The 19856-nt window shown below is 36.8% G+C and overlaps 4 protein-coding genes across 5 annotated transcripts; 2 read left to right on the forward strand and 2 right to left on the reverse strand.

Moving 5' to 3' along the window:
* Positions 1-1137: 1137 nt before the first annotated feature.
* LOC111810700 (protein TIFY 5A) lies at positions 1138-2183 on the forward strand. Its single transcript, XM_023697456.2, has 3 exons — positions 1138-1313; positions 1415-1505; positions 1800-2183. The coding sequence occupies exons 1-3, from the start codon at positions 1225-1227 to the stop codon at positions 2007-2009; spliced, it is 390 nt and encodes a 129-aa protein (XP_023553224.1). The 5' UTR covers positions 1138-1224; the 3' UTR covers positions 2010-2183.
* Positions 2184-2579: 396 nt separating this feature from the next.
* Positions 2580-11884, reverse strand: LOC111810394 (protein PAT1 homolog 2). Of its 2 annotated transcripts, XM_087117394.1 has the most exons (6): positions 11454-11884; positions 11295-11419; positions 10148-10293; positions 7521-7577; positions 6117-6192; positions 2580-5126 (listed from the first exon to the last, which is right to left on the reverse strand). In XM_087117394.1, exons 2-6 carry the CDS (start codon positions 11362-11364, stop codon positions 3049-3051), a joined length of 2427 nt encoding a protein of 808 aa, XP_086973520.1. In that variant the 5' UTR covers positions 11365-11419; positions 11454-11884; the 3' UTR covers positions 2580-3048. The 2 variants fall into 2 exon arrangements, with proteins under 2 accessions (XP_086973520.1, XP_086973519.1); XM_087117393.1 differs by having other exon boundaries at positions 11295-11883.
* A 1232-nt stretch (positions 11885-13116) lies between these two features.
* Positions 13117-16737, reverse strand: LOC111785356 (serine hydroxymethyltransferase 3, chloroplastic). Its single transcript, XM_023665769.2, has 12 exons — positions 16594-16737; positions 16011-16255; positions 15644-15836; positions 15348-15522; positions 15144-15261; positions 14950-15062; positions 14731-14853; positions 14270-14374; positions 14077-14163; positions 13892-13999; positions 13734-13806; positions 13117-13657 (listed from the first exon to the last, which is right to left on the reverse strand). Exons 2-12 carry the CDS (start codon positions 16225-16227, stop codon positions 13383-13385), a joined length of 1587 nt encoding a protein of 528 aa, XP_023521537.2. The 5' UTR covers positions 16228-16255; positions 16594-16737; the 3' UTR covers positions 13117-13382.
* An 846-nt stretch (positions 16738-17583) lies between these two features.
* LOC111810698 (large ribosomal subunit protein eL27y) lies at positions 17584-18267 on the forward strand. Its single transcript, XM_023697455.2, has one exon. It carries the CDS (start codon positions 17656-17658, stop codon positions 18061-18063), a length of 408 nt encoding a protein of 135 aa, XP_023553223.1. The 5' UTR covers positions 17584-17655; the 3' UTR covers positions 18064-18267.
* The last annotated feature ends 1589 nt before the right edge of the window (positions 18268-19856 follow it).

A 19856-nucleotide genomic window follows, 5' to 3' on the forward strand; every position in this document is an offset into this window, starting at 1 on the left:
ATTTTTGTTGATTTACTTAATTAAATAGCCTCGTGTCTACACAAACTAGCATTTAAAATAATCATAATTAATAATATATGAGTAAAGGTTTTTGTTGAATGGTTAAAGAAGAAATTAAGACAATAATTACGATAGTATTTTAGGTAAAACTTGCAAGACAACCCAAAATACCTAAACTCGAATTGTTTAGAGCCTAAAATGAAATAAAAATTTTAAAAATCATTAGAAAAATACAATTTAAATAAGAAAAAGTATTGATGTATTTATAAAGATTTTATCGTATTTTTTCAAAAATAATATTAAGTTTCTCGTTGAACTTTACCCCTTTCTTTAATTTAATCATGGGTGTCAAATTTGATAGTTTTGTTCAATATTTGTTTAGATTAGATTTGGACATTTTTGGTGTGAAAGTTTGGAAATCGTTCATTTGCAAGTGTTCGATTGTATTTTTTTTATTTTTTTATTTTTTTTTTCTATCCATCTCCTATTCTTTCAGAATTAAGTGTTTTTTAACGAGCACGGATATTGCGTGTTTTCAAAGTACGTATATAGATTAGATTAAAAAGTGAAAATTATGAAACAAACAAGAACATTAAGATGAAATAGATGGTCGAGTTCTTGATTTTTCATCTGGTTTGTTCGACCTACAAATCAATTTTCGATTCAAATCGATTTAGAGGTAGAAAACGAGAGATATTTGGAAAGAAAACGAGGATATATTAGTAAAAGGAAAGGAAAGGAAAGAAGGCGATTTTGGGTGGAAAATGGAGAGAAAGATAGAACAAAGTGGGGAACTTTGTATGTCTTTCAATTCATCACATGTGACCAATCTCCACAAACGCCTTCAAAACCTCTAATCAAACCTAATGCCTTTACCCATTGCCATCGCCATTTTTGGCAAAAAGAGCTGCAATTTGTGCAAATGATACCCTTTGTTTTTGCCTATTAATTTCTCTGTTTGGTTTGCATGTTTCTCCAAATTCTCGTTTTGCACATGCCCATTTGCTTAGCCCTTCTTAAACGTGTAGATATTATTTTATAACTCTCTTATTCTCTCTTCCTTGTTATTATTCCCTTGTGATTTATGCATTACCCCCAAATTAGGCACCTTCTCTTCTTCTTGCCTAAATAAGCATCTTCCTCTGTCTCTCCCCCTCTCTCTTATATATAAAAGGTCTCATTGGAGTTCTAGAGCTAAAGGGATTGTGTATTGGAGATTGGGAAATGGGAAGGGAGTTCAGTTTGGAGCTTGGGCTGTGGCCATCTTCTTCTGTTTCAGAGCCAAACTTCCAATTCTCTGCAATTCCCTCCATGTGAGAGAGAACTACTTGTTCTTGTTCTTGTTCTTCATTTTCTTGTTTGTTTAAAACTTACATGGAAATTGGAATTTGGGTTTGTGTTTTTATGGATGTAGGATGGCTATGCCATTTACTTTGAACCAACAGCAGCAGATCATGGTGTTCTATAATGGAACACTTTCCCTTTGTGACTTTACTGAGCTCCAGGTAATTGCTCACTCCCCATCTCCTTTCTTTTCATTCTAAAACTCATATGCTTACTTACCCTAACTCTTAGTGAAAAGGGTTTAGAAACTCTAAAAGGGATTCGAAGGCTTTTTCTAAAAGATGCCATTAAAAAAAAAAAGTCATACCGAACTCACTTTAGAATCCGAGCATCTGTTAGTAATAGTTCAATGGTCGAAGTCCACTTCGTGGCATGCCTACATTCAAGAGATAGTGATCAGTGAAGATAATAGAGAGTTAATGAATAATCTTTATTTTGGGTACACAACATTGTAGGCAAGGGCCATACTATGGGTAGCAAGCCGAGAGAGGAGTAGCAACAACTCGAGATGGACCGACCGAGAATCGTTGAGTCTGCTGCAAATGCCAAAGAGTGGGAATGGGAATGGGAATGCAAGTTTCCCCATTAAGAAATCTCTGCAGAGATTCCTACAAAGGAGAAAAGCAAGAAGAATTCGATCAATGTCTCCATATCACAAATTGTAATAACCAAACCGCTTACCTGATTCAAGCAAAGTTCGAGCCTCCCAACATCATCAAACAATCGATCGATCGATCAATCAATCGAAAACTCTTCATCTGTACTCTTATTCTACTTACATTCTTGTATTGTTGAATGGAAATAAGCAAAAAAAAGTACTACAAGAAAGTAATTCGTTTCGAACGTGTAAACAAAAACACAATAACCCCGAGTTACAGTGCAACAGAAACATCTATCAGGACACGACCTGATCGAAACTAATCTCTGGAATGAGAATCTGCATCTTTTGTTCTGAAGCATTTGACAGCAAGAAAATAAAGCATCCTAAAAGAATCAAACACATTTGGGGGGGAGGGGGTAGAAGTTGGGCCAAATGGTGCCTCTACATTTAAATTGAGAGTAAAACCCACAGCCCAACAACCCAACAGCCCAACTATCAGCCCACTAAGAAATGAATCGTATCCTAAAGCCCAGCCCATTTAGGTAAAGACAGGGAGAGCTGGAATTTTACCAGAAGACATCATATACTTGTAATCCAGCTGTGGGAGATCACGGAGAGAATGGCCTGGAGAAACTTTGAACAAACATACATCTTCCAAATAAAAGAAAAAAATCAGTCTGGAAAGAGAAGACTCCTGAAAGTTTCAGAATGACTGCTGCTCTCTACAACACCTACTTTCTGGACTTTTCAGCCTCAAGTTAAAGACAGAGCACCAAAATAAAGCTCCCGTCACAACCCCATTAAGAATTTTGATAATACACATTTATGCATGACTATTATTAAACAGAATAAGCATTTTTCGATGAACTTTTTTTTTTTTTTTTTTCCTTAAGAAATGTTAAAAGAAAACGCTGAAATGGATAGATAAAGTAGAAGCCCCTCAAGCTGACTCCTGTGATATGGCCAGCCACTTACCGGTCATCGCCTCCTGCCTCATCGAACACCGAGAACGTTTACACTTCCTGAAGGAGGTGAGGCGATGCAGAAAATCACCATCTTGCTGGTAACATCATTTACCTGGTACTTCATCATGATTTCCATTCCTAACCCCTAACTGATTCTGAATTCATTTGCCCACTGCTTCCACCATGGGCGCTGAATCCTGCAACTGGCATGGAACGCTGGGCAAAATCCATTAAAAGCTTCCTTTGGGGCTCATTGGTGTGAGGAAGACTAGCACGAAGAAGCTCCACAGGCATTTCGCGGCTGACGGCTCTGGATGCCTCTGACCCTATAACGTCGGTGCTTGATGGTGTCTGTGAAAATAATGACTGCACTATAGTCTCATATTTACTCACACAGTACTTGGTAAGGAGACTGAAGAATTCATCAAAGGATGCCTGCCAGAGAGCACGATTAGGCATGCTACAGTTACTAACAGCATGAGGATCGGTTAACAGTTCAGTAGCCCTTTCAAGAATGGACTTCAGAACAATAGAGGCTCCATCTCCAGCAGAACTTCCAAGGGGGCGTAGTGGTGGCTGCTCTGAGGAACAGACAACTGCAACGAGACAAGCACTTAGTGCACGAAGGTCCATACCATTAACACAGGCAGAAACAGTCTTCGCAAGATTAGATGTTGTCTCAGCTGCTCCAGGATCAGATGGAAGTCCACCAAACAAGAACCTTAAGTGACGAAAAATGGCCATACAGACGATTCGTGCTAGCTCGCTACCAGGGAAGAGCAGCTTGAGAAATTTAGAAAGAAGCTTTCGACCTTTGGGAAGAGAGGCCAAACGCAAGAACACGATGTCCTCTTTTGGAGATGGGCCAACACCATGGCTACTTTTTCCAAGTGGGTCAACAAGCTGAAGTGATGCTGCCAAACCTTCCAGCAGCATCTGCCGCCTTCGTCTAAGCTGGACACCTCCATCTTGCAGTTTATTGTGTTGTAAAAGCCGATCAATATCATCTATATCAAGGAGAAGACAGAGACCATCTTCAATGGTGATTCTAGCAGCAAGCATCGGTTCCTGCTCCAGAGGCCTCTCAGGTATTGTCTGTTCAGTGCTACCATCACAAGAACCTGAGGATGGAAGATCAACTTCAAGGAGGGGGCGAGGTCTCCGAATAGAAGTGAGGGGTATTTTTCCCAATGAATCAGCTGTGGATTGAGAATGCTGATCTGAACCACTACGAGATCGGGATGGAAGCTCTCTTATTCGAGATGGACAAAATGCATTTTTCGATCTTGAACCAGCAGCTTTTTTGGCAACACGAGCCTGGTGATAGTAGTCATCTATGTAAGGATCATTGCTGTGGGTGGCAGCATGCTGCATCTTCAGAATACTCTCAATCTCATCAGCTGTCATATGCTTAGATCTAAACTGGATGGATCCACTATCACTCTTTTGACTACCGGTTTCAGAACCTTGCTGAGAAGAGCGCATGTTATGTTTCCCTCTCTGCGACTTAGGTTTCTGATCTCTCACATCAGTCAATCCAAGCATTGCTCTATGTGAGGATGGTGAATGGGCATTATACAGCTGAGACTGAAGAGCTGCAAAATGCGCCAAAGATGGTTGAACTGGATGATGTAGCCTGTGCTGTTGCAGCTGTTGATGAGCTGACAATAACTGAGGGGAAAGAAGGCTATTTTGATGAGATAGTTGCTGTTGCATCATACTATTAAACAGATGTGAATGATCTCCATGTAATAGACCAGCGTTGTTAATCCACTGATTTTGTGGCCTGCTACTAAAAGAAAGGCCGGGAGTGGTGAACTGGTGCATGTTGCCTCCATAATGCAAGCCATGATGCATACCAGCTAACTGCAGATTAGACTTGGATAAAGAAGTGATGTTTGGTGCAGATAAGGGTAACTGACTACCATCCGCAAGGGATGAAATATGTAGGTGACGAGGTGAACCATGTTGAGACCTACTTCCTGGAGGAGGGAAGGATGTGAAAGAAGATTTCGGTACTAGAATTGGTTCACTAGAATAGTGCTGTAGTGTAGGTTGTTGCTGAGGGTAAGAGGATGTTCTATACAAAGGTTTCGGATCTGGTTGAGGCTGGGATGACCATCTCTTCTCCTCCTGAGCACATTCTGAATCAAATACATGCTGCTCTAACCAATTACAAAAGTCTCCATCTTGTGCCCAATCAGTTGCAGATGAACCTAAAGAAGATAATACAATCATAAGCACAAAGAGAGATAAATTACTGTTAGAACATTAGAACTAATAATGAAACTATAACTTTAAGGACGAGGCAACAAATCAACTGAAGAAAAAATATCATAAGCACGATGCTGGTCTGCTGGAACTGGGTATGGGGCTTAATTTTAGAAGAACCCTTTTAGATCAAGAGATTGTGGATTGGGAAAAGCCTTCTCATGAGTTTTATTCCTAGTAATAGGAAAGATAAAAAGAAGTGGTCACTCAAGCGAGATGGCGCATACTCAGTGAAATCTTTTGTAAATAAGATGGTGACAAGGCTGATGTTAATCAATCCCTTTATCGGTACCATCTGGAAAGCTAAGGTGTCAAGGAGGTGTGAGAGTTTGCTAGGCATTTTGGCCTACTTAATACCGGCAACAGATTGCAAAAGAATGTTTTTGGCATCGTTGTCCCCCTAACAGGAACGTAATGTGCAGGAAAAATCCGGAAGATGACCTATATCTTGTTTTCCTTTGTCCATTTGTAGCCTATTGTAGGTTTGAGCATTTCAGTATTTTTAAGTTAAGCTAGGCCTTCCCCAAAAGTCAAACTAAACCTATTTAAGGGCAAGGCCAAGATCAAGATCTTTTGATTTAATGCACTGGTGGCCCTCCTTCGGAGACTTTTGTTTGAAACTTTAAAGGGATAGGAATACTTGTCCAGGGACATAAGCACAGCTCGAGCTTACAAGGTTCTTGGGGATCTAACTAAGATATAATCTTCTATTTTGGTGCTCTCTCTCCACAGCAACTTTTATAGTATTATTTTGTTGCAAATTTATGCCAATTGGGAGTCCCCTCTGGCAGTTCGGGGTAGCCATCTCCTTCTTTTGTACTTCCTCCCTTTTTCTATGAATACACAAATTTATCTTTCTTATCCAAATAAACAAATAAATATGTAAACGCAGTTATGTGTGTATATAGAAATTCCACTGAGAATAAAAAACTCACTTTCCCGAGAAAAAGAACCAGATCCTCGATCGCCAATGACTCCTGGATGTCTTGGTCCAGTAACAACTTTGTTCAACTGTACAAAAGAAACAAAAGGAAAAAAATGAGTGACACAACAATGAAAATATTATTTCCATGCACAAGAAGAGAAAAAGAAAGAAAGAACAATGACTGGTGGAACGGAAAAATTGATGGGTGTAGAATATTGTAAATTCATATTAATAGACAGTAAACTATTATTTTATTTATTATTATTTTCTTTCTTTCTTTCTTCTTCTTCTTTCTTTCTTTTTTTTTTTTTTTTTTTTTTTTTTTTTTTTTTTTTTTTTTTTTTGGTAAGAAACCTAGCTTTTATTGAGGGAAATAAAATAGGATACAAGAAAATCCAAAAAAAAAAAAAAAACAAGCCTGCAAAACAGCTCTCAACAACCTATAAGAATGGACTCCAATCCAAAAGAATAGCTAAGTTTGTAATTTTAAAAAAAAAAAAAAAATCCGAAAAGGGGATGCACCCACAGAGGCTTTAAACCTCACCCCTTCTCAAACTTCTTCTAAAGACCTCACCACTCTCTGAGAAATCTATTGTTCTTAAATCCACATTTCCCACACGATAGCAAACCAACAAGCTAGCCACGAAACATTCCCCTTATCAGGGAAGGGTAAATTCATCACAATCTCCTCAATCAGAGACCAACAGTCCTATTACGCACCACAGCAATCCCAAACAACCTATAACACCAACTCCAAAATATAACATAAACTCAGGTAGAATGCAGAGGGGCCAACACATTAGATTCTAATAAAAAAACAAGAGCAATGAAAGTGCATCACTATGAGTGAGTTTTTTTTTTTTTTCCAATAAGAAACTAAAAACATTTTTTTTTTCCAAGGGAGAATCAAAACTAAAGAAATATTCAGATCAAGACTGCCGTTGCTATAAACCAGTACATAAACAAGAAACACTTTTTAAAAAAAGTTAGTTTCTTCTATAAAGCAAGTTAGTTTATTGTCTGTAATGCATGAGCTTCAGATGTGCGTTCATTACTATTATCTTCTTGATAAATTTTAATTGATGTATGCGTAGGCTCGTATAGTATTCTATGGGTTAATATATTTTCTGTTAGTAGAGTAGTTGTAACTATCCTGTAACCAAAGCAACTGCTATCATGATGGTAGGTAGTTGGTATAAATCTTTTAGCAAAGTAATAAACAAAATTGAAATCACGTCTGTTGCATCATTATTTTGGGAAAAGAGAACTGTTGCATATCATCTGGACTTTTTTCTCAATTAAAAGCAATTGGATATTTAGTAAAACCAAAAAAACGTATCAATAGATCACACCAACAAAAAATTTCAAGAGATTAATTTCACATTTATACGAATAATTGACAATGGAGGCATACCTTCGCAAAAGTACTTGTCAAATCATCCATTTCCGATAAAGATCCCAACCCTGCACTCTGAAAAGGAAAAAATAAAAAATAAAATTAATTCTGATACCCATATCTTCCACATGCATTTTTAAATATATATGTATTTTACTTTGCATATTCAAAACCTAAAAAGTAAAAAGAACAAGAAAAACAAAAACAGGAATAATAAACGTTAGAAATGGTCGACATCTAACGTTCGACATTCAATAGTGGTACTTAGATATGTAATCAGCATAAAGCATAAAGCCTGTTCCAAAAAGTGTTCACAAGGAACCAAATATAGTATTTAGTCGATGAATTTCAAAATATAAACTTTAACCATGTCATCATATCAGGCACAGGCACAGTTGAGAGAAGAAGATGAAAGAAAATAATAGTTATCCCAGTCGCATGGAAAGTAACATCACACATGATACCCGTTTAAAATCCTAAAAAAAGTATTATCCGTGCACAAAGGTAAGAACATTGATACATAAAGGTAAGAGGAGGTTTATGCTTGTGATGAAGAACAAGTAGTCCAACTAAAGAAGAGAAACTGCATGGTAAAACGTCTGCCATAGATTTTGAATCACTAATTATCAGGATAATAAAAAACCTGCATGACAGGTCCAAATAGAAGCCCAAAATCTTTTTGTGTTAAATTTGCATATGCGCATTTAACCACAAGAACTATTTTAAATCCAAGGAAAGCATGAAAAAGAAAATTCACTAGATTCGGCTGGATAAACAGGCTATGACATATTGCCCGAGCCTACAAGAACCCCAAACCTTCCAAATCTTCATTCATAAGCAGTAAAACGAAATTAAAGAAACAAATAAGAAACAAACTTTCATCGACAAAAATGAAAGAAAGATAAGGAAGACAAAAAATATATATTAAACTAATAAAATAAAATAATCAAAAGGGAACCCAAGGACTAACCACGGAAAGGGACCCAATCCCAAAATCAAACCAATATCACAATTACGAAAAAGTTGCCTGTGAGGAGGTATTAAACCTAGCCCCCTCCAAGACCTCCTCACACAATCGCTCCATCTATCTATCCTATTATTTCTCTCAATCCAAATACCCCAAGAAAGTATATATAACTTTTAGTATTAAGACAGATGTGTCCAAATTTTGTACTTTTGGCACCAATGAGTCGGAAAAAGTTGTTCGTCAATAAAAGAGAACTATAAATATTTAAAGACTGCTTGCCTATCAACAATAATTTTTTTAAATTCTTTTAGCACCTCAAATTAGAAAAACGTTCTTCCAGTTGTTCCTAGCCAAAAACTATTTAAATCTTCACTCACAAGCACTCAGAGAAAAGGCCATGCTGTATATACGTGTAAATATGTCGGGCATTGAAGGTATCAATGTGTATAAAAGAAAGCAAAATTAAAACAGAAAACTTTGGGTGTAGTAGAGGACTGGCTCTTGAATACCACGCCTTGGAGAATTCTAAGCAGTACTAGATACTAAAATTCTGGGGTTGAAGAGGACGATTAGTAATCTGAAGAAAATGGGAATTTCACCTTGTCTGTGGGGAACAGGTTCAACATGGCTCAATCAACTCTAGCTAGCATCAAAACATTTTTTTTTATTATTTTTTTAGAAACTCACAACCTTTTTTTAGAAACTGCAGGGACATCAAGTTTCTTTCGGGGGTGGGAAACAAGAGAGGCTGGAATGGTTTGGTGTCAAATCCAAATATGATTTCCTTGTGATCCTGCATCAAAAAGGTTTCTGGACAGTACCCTTCTTATTATCTTAACAGATTATAAAGCTTCTTTGAGGTCAGTTTCCACCTGCAACTAGTACCTCTTTCACCAGGTCCAAAGCCATCCTTCATGAAATTTGATGAGAGACGTTGAAGGGTATTTTGTGTAATAATAGGAAGTACTTAGTGTATTGGGGATATAGCCAGATATTTGGCATCTGACGTATATTCTTCATAATCAATACCCAACTTTACCAGGATAATGATAGCTATATTTTAAAAACCATCCATTTCTCCCAACCGAAATTCCCTATACAATACACATGCTTTTTTCATTAAGAAACCGAGCCTTCATTGAGAAAAATGAAAGAATGTACAAGGACATACAAAATGATGGACATAATTTCAACTAGCCATAAGGTCCTTCATTAGACCTAGAACAATTGGGACAGCTAAAATCTCCTTCAACGTTGCACCAGAAGTAAGATTAGGGGTAGGGCTTACCCTAAAAGTATCGACTTTCCACCACAGCCCAAACAAGATTTCAAAATGCAAACAATTGAAATCAATAGAAAGTAGCTGCTAAGCAAAAACTCACGGGCAAAGCAACACAAGGAGTTAGTTGTTATGATTAACTGATAATTTCTTAGAGACCACTGGCTCATTGACACCTTTTATACGTTAGTTACTGCGAACTGAGGACCCTATTCAATAAATCAAAAGCCTTAATTAGTGTAGAGATGAGAATCTACCCAAGAAATAAGTTAACTATTATAACTCCCACTCTGCAATAACATGCGATCTTAAAACTCAATTCCCAGATGACAAAAATGAAAACCTGACCTCAGGCAAAAAAATAGAATTCAAGAAACATAACAGTGAAATGAAACCTACCTCTTCCCGAACAAATAGACGATACTCTTCATCTGTAGATCCAAATAAAGGAACGTCTTCATCTTCTTCTAAACCTCCCAGCTCCACTTCTCCCACGACATTTTGACCAAAAAACTCATATCGTGAAGCATCAAAGAGTGTATTAGCTGCATAGATAAAACTAAGATTATCAATCAATCGTTTACAAAATAAGGTAGGGGGGAAAAAAGCCAAAAACTGAGGGCCATTAAATTTATTCCAATTGAAAAATTCCACCTCCCTACATATGTCTCAAAACAACCCAGTAGATAGTTCAGTTTTATAGCAGACAGAGACCCTTAACGAGAATAAGAAAATACAAACTGAGGGAACTAAGACCCAGCAGCTGAGTAACAAGATTTAATAACAGTGAAACTAAAAACCAGAGTAAAGAAAAAAAAAGCTATGGGAATTAAAGGCTAGGGCATACCATTTAAAAGATATTAATAGCTAACAACAATAATCCCATCCCCAAAAGTTTCAAGTCACTTTCAGCCAAAACGTCCTATAACATGGAAGAAACCCAGTCGAACTAGCAATTCACAAATTACAAATAAAGAATAAAACAGGAATGCAAAACTTTACTACAAAAATTGGACAACAAATCATCAAACAATGAAGGTCTCTGGTAGCCTTCTGTCATTGTGAGATTTAACCTCCCCTTGGCCACAAGTCAGATTTAACGAATCATACCGCCACAAAAACGACCGATTTGAAGGCAACAATACATAACAATCGATGCCATTAAACATTCAAATGAAAGCATACTTGCAGAAAAGTTACAAGAACAGCTTCAGCACAAAGAAAAACTTCAACACAAGCAGATGGAAATGAAAGCAAAACATAATTAAACTACAAGTAATCAACCACAAAAGGTAACCAAGAATAATTAAAAAAAAAAAAAAAAACTAAAAAAACCATCCAACCCAAGGTCCCAAACTACCTACACAACGTTACAGCCCTCTATATCACACCAAAAACAAAATCCTTCACCCACCGACTAGTCAGCACATCCAAACAAACTCCAGAAGAACTCGATCGCAAAAGTGACAAAACAATTCCATATATCCACGAACAAAAAAACAACAACAAACCGAAACAAATCTCGAAGCAGAAACAATGAGCTCACCAGAGGAATTCTCCGCAGAGTCCCTCAAATCCTTGGCATCAGGTTGTTCCATGGCATAAGAAAGAATCATACAGCCTCAAAGAAACACAGAGATGGACAAACCATACAAACCAAAATGGAAAACTCACTCGCACGCACACACACACACACACACACACACACACACACACACACACAAACAAGCAGCAGAAGAGCAGAAGCTAGACGAAGAAGCCGAGAAACTACAACCAAACAACAAAAAACAACGCTGTAGTCGTAATCCTCCACCTCCACCTCCTCCTCCAGAAACAAAACAATTCACAAACACGGTAGCTTCTATTCTAGGGTTATCTCAAACTGAAACCCAAGATTCAGTAGAAGAAAAAACAACAGCATTACAGGAATCAAACAGCGTTACAAATTCCGGCCATAAGTGAAGACCAGAAGAAGAAGAAGAAGAAGAAGAAGAAGAAGAAGAAGAAGAAGAAGAAGACCTATCTCTCTCGAAGAGAGAGAGAGAGAGAATACAATAGGAACATTTTGGAGGTTGGGCTTTAGGTAATTTACAGGGATGAAAGGTCGGGAAAGAGAGAGAGAAGACGAAGACTTTTCTTTTCTTTTTTTATTTAATTAATTAATTATTTATTTATTTATTTATTTATTTATTTATCTATTTATTTATTTCGCTCGCGGAAGGCACGTGCTTAGTGAGACAAATCCGGAGGAAACGATGAGAGAGAAACAGTGGAACACGTGGCAGTTCATGAATGGTTTGATATTATGTGTTTGAGTGAGCGCTACGCTACCGAGGATATTCTTTTGGATTAGGATTTAGGAGCGATCCATTTCTTACTTAAAATAAATCAATAAATAAATAAATAAATAATATAAATAAATAATAATAATAATTAGGGAAAAATAAAAAGCATATGATGTAGATGGGTGGGGGCGAGGCTTGTGATGTCTTTTTCCTTCTTTTATTATTCTATCCAATATTTTACTCTCTTCCTCTACTTTATTTATAAATTAGGTTAATTTTATGTTTAATAATTTTTTAAATTTTAATGGGCCGACCCATATTAAAATAACGCTCATCTCGAACAAAACAAGCGTAATCAGCTGTCCTTGAAAGCTCTTGGTGCTGCGACTATCACCTATAAGTTGCTCGAGTCAACCGACCAACTATAAAATAAGATTTACAACTCAACCCGACCTACTGTACTATTAAGATTATTGTGAATATTATCACATTATTATAAAATTTTAAACATAGTTTAAGTATGAAAATATTGTTTTTTTTTTTCTTCTTATTTTGGTTGTTTTAATAAATGCATGATGATTACTATATTAAAAATTCTTTAAAGACATTTTTAAAAATTTAAATCACTGATTTTGTAGATTTAATGGTTTTATGGATAATTGTGGATAGTTTTGAAATAATGGATTATTCCTAATTTTGATTATAAGAAATATATTTTTAAAAAGTAATCATTTGTCTTGTTTTAGAAATAAATAAATTATTGATATTTTGTCATTATTTATGATGAAACAGACAATTCTCCATTTTTTCTTCATTTTGCCATATATTGGAAAAACCTTATATTTATTAACATTTTCCATATTTATTTTATATTTATGAATAAATAAAAGAATTGGCCAACATCAGCATACATCAATTTGTCATAATTTTTAATTTTTTTTCCTTTTTTGCAAAGTCTAAAATTTAATAAAAACACATTATAATTTTAAAGCTTGTCCTATATTAAATTTTTAATTCACAAAAATTAAAGAAGTTTTTAAAATTTACACATAATAGAGAAAAATTTTAAAATTTTTCAATAGATCATTATAAAAATTGACCTTAAATTTGTATTCAAAGCATTCGTATGAACTAATATGATTGAACGTGTTAGCAAATATTAATATCTGCCAACATGAACGTAGCTAACCAATGCCTCGTACATATCTGCAACGACTTATATAATGTTCCAAACTATCTAGTTTTTATTAGTACAACTAACAAAAACACGATACGACACAACACGACATGTCCCCCCTCCCCTCCTGTTTATTGTAAATGTATACCCGTTTCCTTCTGTGAAGTGATACTTACAGGCCAGGTATTGGGAATTGAGTCGTAAGAGCTTCAACCCTCGAGCGAAGATCAGAAACTCGGTCGATCAAAGGGAAATCAGAGGTTGTCACGAACTTGAGGAACTCTTGGAGCTTTGATCCTGGGGCCAGTGGTTTGGCATCAAGAGTTATCTTAACACCCTCATGGATAAAGTCTGCAACTGCTATGAACTCTTTCTCGGTGAATCCTCGGGTGGTCATGGCAGGCGACCCGATTCGAATGCCTCCTGGAACTAAAGCACTCTTGTCACCTGTGTATAAAACAGCCAACAGTCAGTTCAAGAAAACAGGATATGACGAACAGCCTTTGAAAACACGCGTCGTTACCAGGAACAGAGTTCTTGTTGAGAGTGATCGAGGCCATGTCGAGAATTTTCTCCACTCGTGCCCCATCGATACCCTGTTGTTAGAATTTACTTGTAGATTAACATATGCTTTATTACAATTGTTAGTTAAACGCACAATTATGAGAAACAATGATTTACCAATGGCCTGAGATCGACAAGAACGAGGTGATTGTCACTTCCGCCAGAGACTAGCTTATAACCTAACTCAATAAGTCGACTTGCAAGAGCTCTACAATTGGAGATGACCTAAAATATGAACTGTGTTAGAAAAATAAGAAAACAGTGTCTTACACCGTGTTTAGCTCATGGAGCAATTGAAGTACCCTGTTCTGATAGACCTTGAACTCTGGAGATTGTGCATGCTTCAAGCAGACAGCAAGTCCCCCAATTGTATGATTATGAGGACCACCCTGCATGACATCCATAAAATCAACAATACTTAGGATCCGAAGGCGAAGTATCGAGCAAAACAAACAACTCTTCCTTATGTGCTACCACAAGACTAGTTGGACCAACCTGTAATCCTGGGAACACAGCATTATTAATAGCAGATTCTAAGTCAACTCCGAGAACGGGATCCTTCCTGAAGAAGATCATGCCACCTCTTGGACCTCTCAGAGACTGCAGACAATTTGATATCTCTTTCAGGCTAAGAAAGTAGTTTCTTTAATGCGAAGAACAATCATCATCATACCAGATTATATACGAAGCTAATGTGTTCTAAGATAAGGCAAAATGATATGAAGAATGACAAAAAATTTCAATACAAGTAAATGAGTAAGAAATGAATTTAATATCTCTATTTTTTGGTATTAGCGTTCTCCCAGGGGACCGTCTCTACCTTGGCCGATAGGTTGTTCGTTCCTCTTTTATTTTCGATTCTTGAATGTACACGTTTCTTATTTCAAAAGATAAAATGAATTAAGAGGAAAACCAAGTTAAAGAGGAAGCACCCATTAGCAAAATTTATCTTTTACCTTGTGTGTTGTTGTGGTCACGATATCACAGTATTCAAAAGGATCGGCGACCACAGAAGCAGCAACAAGCCCACTTATGTGAGCCATATCCATCATGAGAAAAGCACCAACAGAATCAGCAATCTACCAGAACAAATCAAGTAAGTTATTCACTAATGCAACAGAATCAGCCACTCAATGGAAAATGATGAACGACGTTGAATTTAGATAAATCCTCACTTTTCTCATGCGAGGATAGTCAAAATCTCGTGGATAAGCACTTGCACCAGCGATAATCAGCTTTGGCCGAAACAAGTTAGCAGTTTTTTCGAGCATGTCATAATCTACGATACCTGCATGAGTTTGCTATTTAATTAGAATGCATAAACTATGAAAGAGACCGTAAAAAACAGTAGATCCCACGTGGGAGGTACCTGTAGTCTCATCAAGACGATAAGGCATAGATTCAAAATAAATTGATGTGCCTGATACCCTCCTTTTTGGTGTCATAAACCCATGAGACAAATGTCCCCCATGAGGCAAGTCTAAACCCTAAAGCCATTTAACATGAATCAGTAGCATCAGCAATCATCTAAATTAACACGGTTATTAAAAAAGCTAATCAAGAGACTACTCACCATGATCCGATCATGTGGCTTAAGAATTGCAGTATAAACCTCAAAGTTAGCAGGTGAACCAGATAATGGTTGAACATTTACACCCCACTTGTTATTGTCCAAACGAAATGCTGCTAGAGCCCTTTGTTGACAGAGTGTTTCAAGCTCGTCGATATGTTCATTGCCACCGTAGTATCTAAGATGCATAATAAAACTCATAATTTGCATAATCCTCTTAACAACAACAAAAAATCTCAAGACATCCCAAAAAGAAAATTGGAATCACGTCCATAGTACATCAAATAAAGAAATTTCACCTTTTTCCAGGTAATCCTTCGGAATATTTGTTTGTGAGACAGGACCCTACTGCCTCCATAACTGCCCGAGACGTAAAATTCTCTGAGGCAATAAGTTCGAGGCTTTTAAACTGTCGCTCCTTTTCTTTTTTGATAATGCTTTGAACTTCGGGATCCATTTCATTCAAACCATGGTCTACAAAGTCACTTACGCCTGCATTCAAGCAATGAAGTCAACCTAAGCTAATTTCTCCCACTCAATCAAACTCAAATTCGTTTGTGATTAAGAAACAAAGGAAATCTAGCACAGTTTTACATAGATCAAACAGATATGCCATTCTTTTCAAACAATCATAAAACTGGTGAATGGCAATAGATAAGATTTCACCTTCAATGTCTGGAACGGTGACAGATAAGGAAGATGATTGCTTCCCCGCAACCATGCTTGCTTCAACATTAGAGGATTTACGGAGTTTCAAGATGTTCATTCTCCTGTTTTGCGGAAACACACGGATGCCATAACCTTTTGAAGGAAAACACGATCCCTTCGCACAAACAACAACTTGCAAAGAGCCCATCATTGCAGCACCACTCGCAGCCTGCATTCTGTCCACTTAAATCTTCACAAAATTCCTACAAATTTCATATAACAAAACGAACTTCAGTATCCAGCCAAACGCCATTACAGAACGACAATAACTTCAGTGAAACATCAAAAACTTCAAAAAAACAGCACGCAGCATAGTCTAGAATCGTATTTCAATAACTTTCCATGACTCACAGAACATTTCGAGACACGCTCTGAAATTCTTCTACGGTGAATACAAAAACTATCAATAGTTTATAGACAACATACCAGAACATCGACGGAAAAAATAAAAAAGAACCGAAGTCGGAAAACACGAGAAATGGACGGAAAATGATCAAAGAAGGTAAGATGCTGATTGAGAAATAGTAGAACGGGAACTGACCGGCGACGACGATGGATCAGAACGACGGCGGAGGAGACGGTGGAAGCGTAGGGTTCCGAACAATTTAAAAATAATCGAATTATTTTGTAATTTGCTTGGCTCCAAGGACTAGCTAGTAATTATCTAACCGCAATAGCACGTGTCTTTTCCATGTCCGCGGTTATTAAACCATAAAAGTTTATATTTAATTATTGAAATTACAAATTTAGCCCCCACCTTACCTTACCTTCCCATACTTATAATACTATTTTAACTAAATTAATGTATATTAAGTAATTATGACTTCTAAACCATGATGGAGTAAGAGAATCAAGGATTCACACTTTCTTCGTTCTATATGTGCTAGCTCGGGGAGTGGACGGCAAGTTGGAGGACACTACAGAACCACGTGATTGATCCATGTCATTCCCTAATTAAAGCAAGTTGCAAAAGGCCTCATCTCTATTAGCCCGGTTCGCGAGGCGTCTCTCCCGCTGCTATACTTGAACAACCAAAAAGCTCTGCGTCGAACTTCAGCCTCTGAGAGTTGGCCACGAGGCAACATCCTCTGATGCACTACACCATTGTGGCGGGAGGGGTCTTGCCAAATCTAAAAAGAAACACGAACCTCATAATACTCTAACTCGAACATTAGAGACAACCGAAATATTCTGGTCGAGTCAGATGGATGGAAAAATTACAAAAAAAAATTGAATATTTATACCATGGGAATTAATTAATTTTAATTTATATTAGGGTAGACACGAACTTTAAAAAAATATAAAATAAATTATCATTTTTAATTAATTGTATTCTACCAAAAAAAATATATATATATAGTTATCCTAGAAATTATTTTAAAGAAATTGCATAAAAATTAAAATAAAATAAAATAAACTCCTACGATACTCGGCCCAGTTCAGTATATAAGCCCATTTAAACTGGGCCCAATTCTACAGAAGAAGCCCAATTTCACCAGAAAACCCTAAAAATCCTATTGTAAGGGAAACCTAAAACCACTCTTCATCTTGTTGGAGCCGACGAGAAGGGGAAGGAAAACACAGAGAGGAGAAGAAATCGACAATGGTGAAGTTCCTCAAGCAGAACAAAGCCGTGATCATCCTTCAAGGCCGTTATGCCGGCCGGAAGGCGGTCATTATTCGTGCGTTCGATGACGGAACGCGTGATAGGGCTTATGGCCACTGCTTGGTTGCCGGGATAAAAAAGTATCCGGCGAAAGTCATCCGAAAGGACTCCTCCAAGAAGACTGCTAAGAAATCCCGTGTCAAGGCCTTTATCAAGCTCGTCAATTACAGGCACCTGATGCCTACCAGGTATACTCTCGATGTCGATCTTAAAGACGTTGTCACTATCGATTCATTGCAATCCAAGGACAAGAAGGTCACTGCTGCTAAGGAGACCAAGAAGAGGTTTGAGGAAAGGTTCAAAACCGGGAAGAACAGGTGGTTTTTCACCAAACTCAGGTTCTGAAGAGATTTATCTGGTTTGTTATGTTGTGGATTTATTCTGGATTCTCAAGTATTCGTACTTCGTTTTGTTTTTATAAACAGAGTAGTTTATTTGGACCTACCTTTTTCAATGAACGTACTCTAATCGTTTGGATGAGAAATTTTCAGCGTTTGTAAAGCTACTGATAAATCAGTTATTCTTATATGTCAAATTAATTTAGTTCAAGTGTCTAGCTTCTTTGGTAATTCTGCTGTCTCTCTTAATCTCGAGTTTCAATTCCATTTCGTTCAGTTTGTCTGCATTGTCATGATTTTCAGTTCTTGGTTTTCTGTATTTTGTTCGTTATTGCCATGGATTTCTACTTAAGTTGATACTAGGATCTGTAACTAGTAGGAAATAAGCCATGCACGATTGTGCAATGAATTACTTGAAAGGTTCCTCTCAATGATCTGTCCGATAATAGATCTATAACAATGTAGACGAGCTGATAGCAACAATGCAATGATCTTATTCTTTTTGTTGAGATGCTTGCTGAATTCCCACTTTTTTGTTCATGGAATTATCCTATGGGACTGTTCTGAAATTTCAATTACATGTTTTCTTGGCCGTTTTGGGGGTTGTTTTAGAAGCCATTTTCTTTGATTTTCACGAAGAACTTCAATATAAATTTGGTTTTATAAACTATGTTCTATATACGTACTTTACCTACGTTTTGGGCTTTGGGTTGTGAGGGTATCGATATCATAAACTTGTATGGGGTGTTGTGTTCGGAGACCCCGGAATTAGAAATATGTCTATGGGGTGCATTGTTTCTTACACATGGAAAAGTGCAAACGTTCCTTATGGTAGGTTCTTATGAATGACAAATAAATTGTTTTGGATTGATGAGCACCATTATGAAAAATCATGAACCTACCACTTGAAACTAGGATCCACATAAAAAAGTGGATTCTTGTGCTAAGTACGAAAAGTGGGAGGAGGATCGAGGTGGTTGGTGGTGATCAACCATGACAGTTTCGCCAATGTCGATCGTGAGAAGTTTGAGCTTGACTACAATACGATCTATAATAATAAAAAGAACGATGTGATGGACAGGGTAGTGCACTTGAACACAATGAACTAGTTGTAACCTTCATTGTCAATCTCGTCAACCGTCTTACGAAAAATGAAGTCTTACGAAAAATGAAGACGACATCAATGCTAGAAGGGAAGAGGACAAAGATTAGAAGTAACAATGGACCAACAACACACAACCCATTCGATAACAGTACTCTTTCGAGGAAAACTACTGCAAAACCTCAAAATAGTAGATCGAGTAGAATCTTGCTCTAAACTTATAATCATAGAAGATAATAGCTCTACAATTTTCTTTAAAAAATAACAAATAAGTACATATCATATACTAACACGAGTCTCTAAGTAAGTGTGGAGACTTTATCAATAGGGACTGAAATGGAAACTTAACGGAACATCTAAACTAAGATGAATTGAAAGTTTACATTTAAGATATCAACGTTTTTAAGATTTAAGAAATGGAATGTTTTGAATGTTTTGAGTTAAATTTGACAGTAGGCCAATTTAGGATAAAAAGTGAAATATTTCCGATTAAAATAAAAAAAAAAATATTTATGTATTAATTAATGTACATGATTAAAAAAAATAAATAAATAAAGATTTAGTACAAAAGCCCATTTCAGAAGGGCCCAGTTCAGTACAAAAGCCCATTTCAGAAGGGCCCAATTAGACACAAAGAGACCAATGTCACTAGAAAAACCCCCATTTCACAGGACCCAGTTCAGTATAAAAGCCCATTT

This window comes from Cucurbita pepo, chromosome 14 (genome assembly GCF_057944985.1).
Source record: "Cucurbita pepo subsp. pepo isolate OVF chromosome 14, ASM5794498v1, whole genome shotgun sequence".
Lineage (NCBI taxonomy): Eukaryota > Viridiplantae > Streptophyta > Magnoliopsida > Cucurbitales > Cucurbitaceae > Cucurbita > Cucurbita pepo.

Excerpts from the sequence above, each read along its gene's own strand:
- LOC111810394 (XM_087117394.1), bottom strand. The coding sequence starts at position 11,364 with ATGATTCTTTCTTATGCCATGGAACAACCTGATGCCAAGGATTTGAGG. Across the intron at positions 6,193-7,520 it reads TGACAAGTACTTTTGCGAAG|TTGAACAAAGTTGTTACTGG; the intron begins GTATGCCTCCAT and ends TCTTTTGTACAG. Across the intron at positions 5,127-6,116 it reads TGGTTCTTTTTCTCGGGAAA|GTTCATCTGCAACTGATTGG; the intron begins GTGAGTTTTTTA and ends TATCTTCTTTAG.
- LOC111810698 (XM_023697455.2), top strand. The coding sequence starts at position 17,656 with ATGGTGAAGTTCCTCAAGCAGAACAAAGCCGTGATCATCCTTCAAGGC.
- LOC111785356 (XM_023665769.2), bottom strand. The coding sequence starts at position 16,227 with ATGCAGGCTGCGAGTGGTGCTGCAATGATGGGCTCTTTGCAAGTTGTT. Across the intron at positions 15,837-16,010 it reads CACCGTTCCAGACATTGAAG|GCGTAAGTGACTTTGTAGAC; the intron begins GTGAAATCTTAT and ends GCTTGAATGCAG. Across the intron at positions 13,807-13,891 it reads TTGTCGATCTCAGGCCATTG|GGTATCGATGGGGCACGAGT; the intron begins GTAAATCATTGT and ends TTCTAACAACAG.
- LOC111810700 (XM_023697456.2), top strand. The coding sequence starts at position 1,225 with ATGGGAAGGGAGTTCAGTTTGGAGCTTGGGCTGTGGCCATCTTCTTCT. Across the intron at positions 1,314-1,414 it reads TTCTCTGCAATTCCCTCCAT|GATGGCTATGCCATTTACTT; the intron begins GTGAGAGAGAAC and ends TTATGGATGTAG. Across the intron at positions 1,506-1,799 it reads GTGACTTTACTGAGCTCCAG|GCAAGGGCCATACTATGGGT; the intron begins GTAATTGCTCAC and ends ACAACATTGTAG.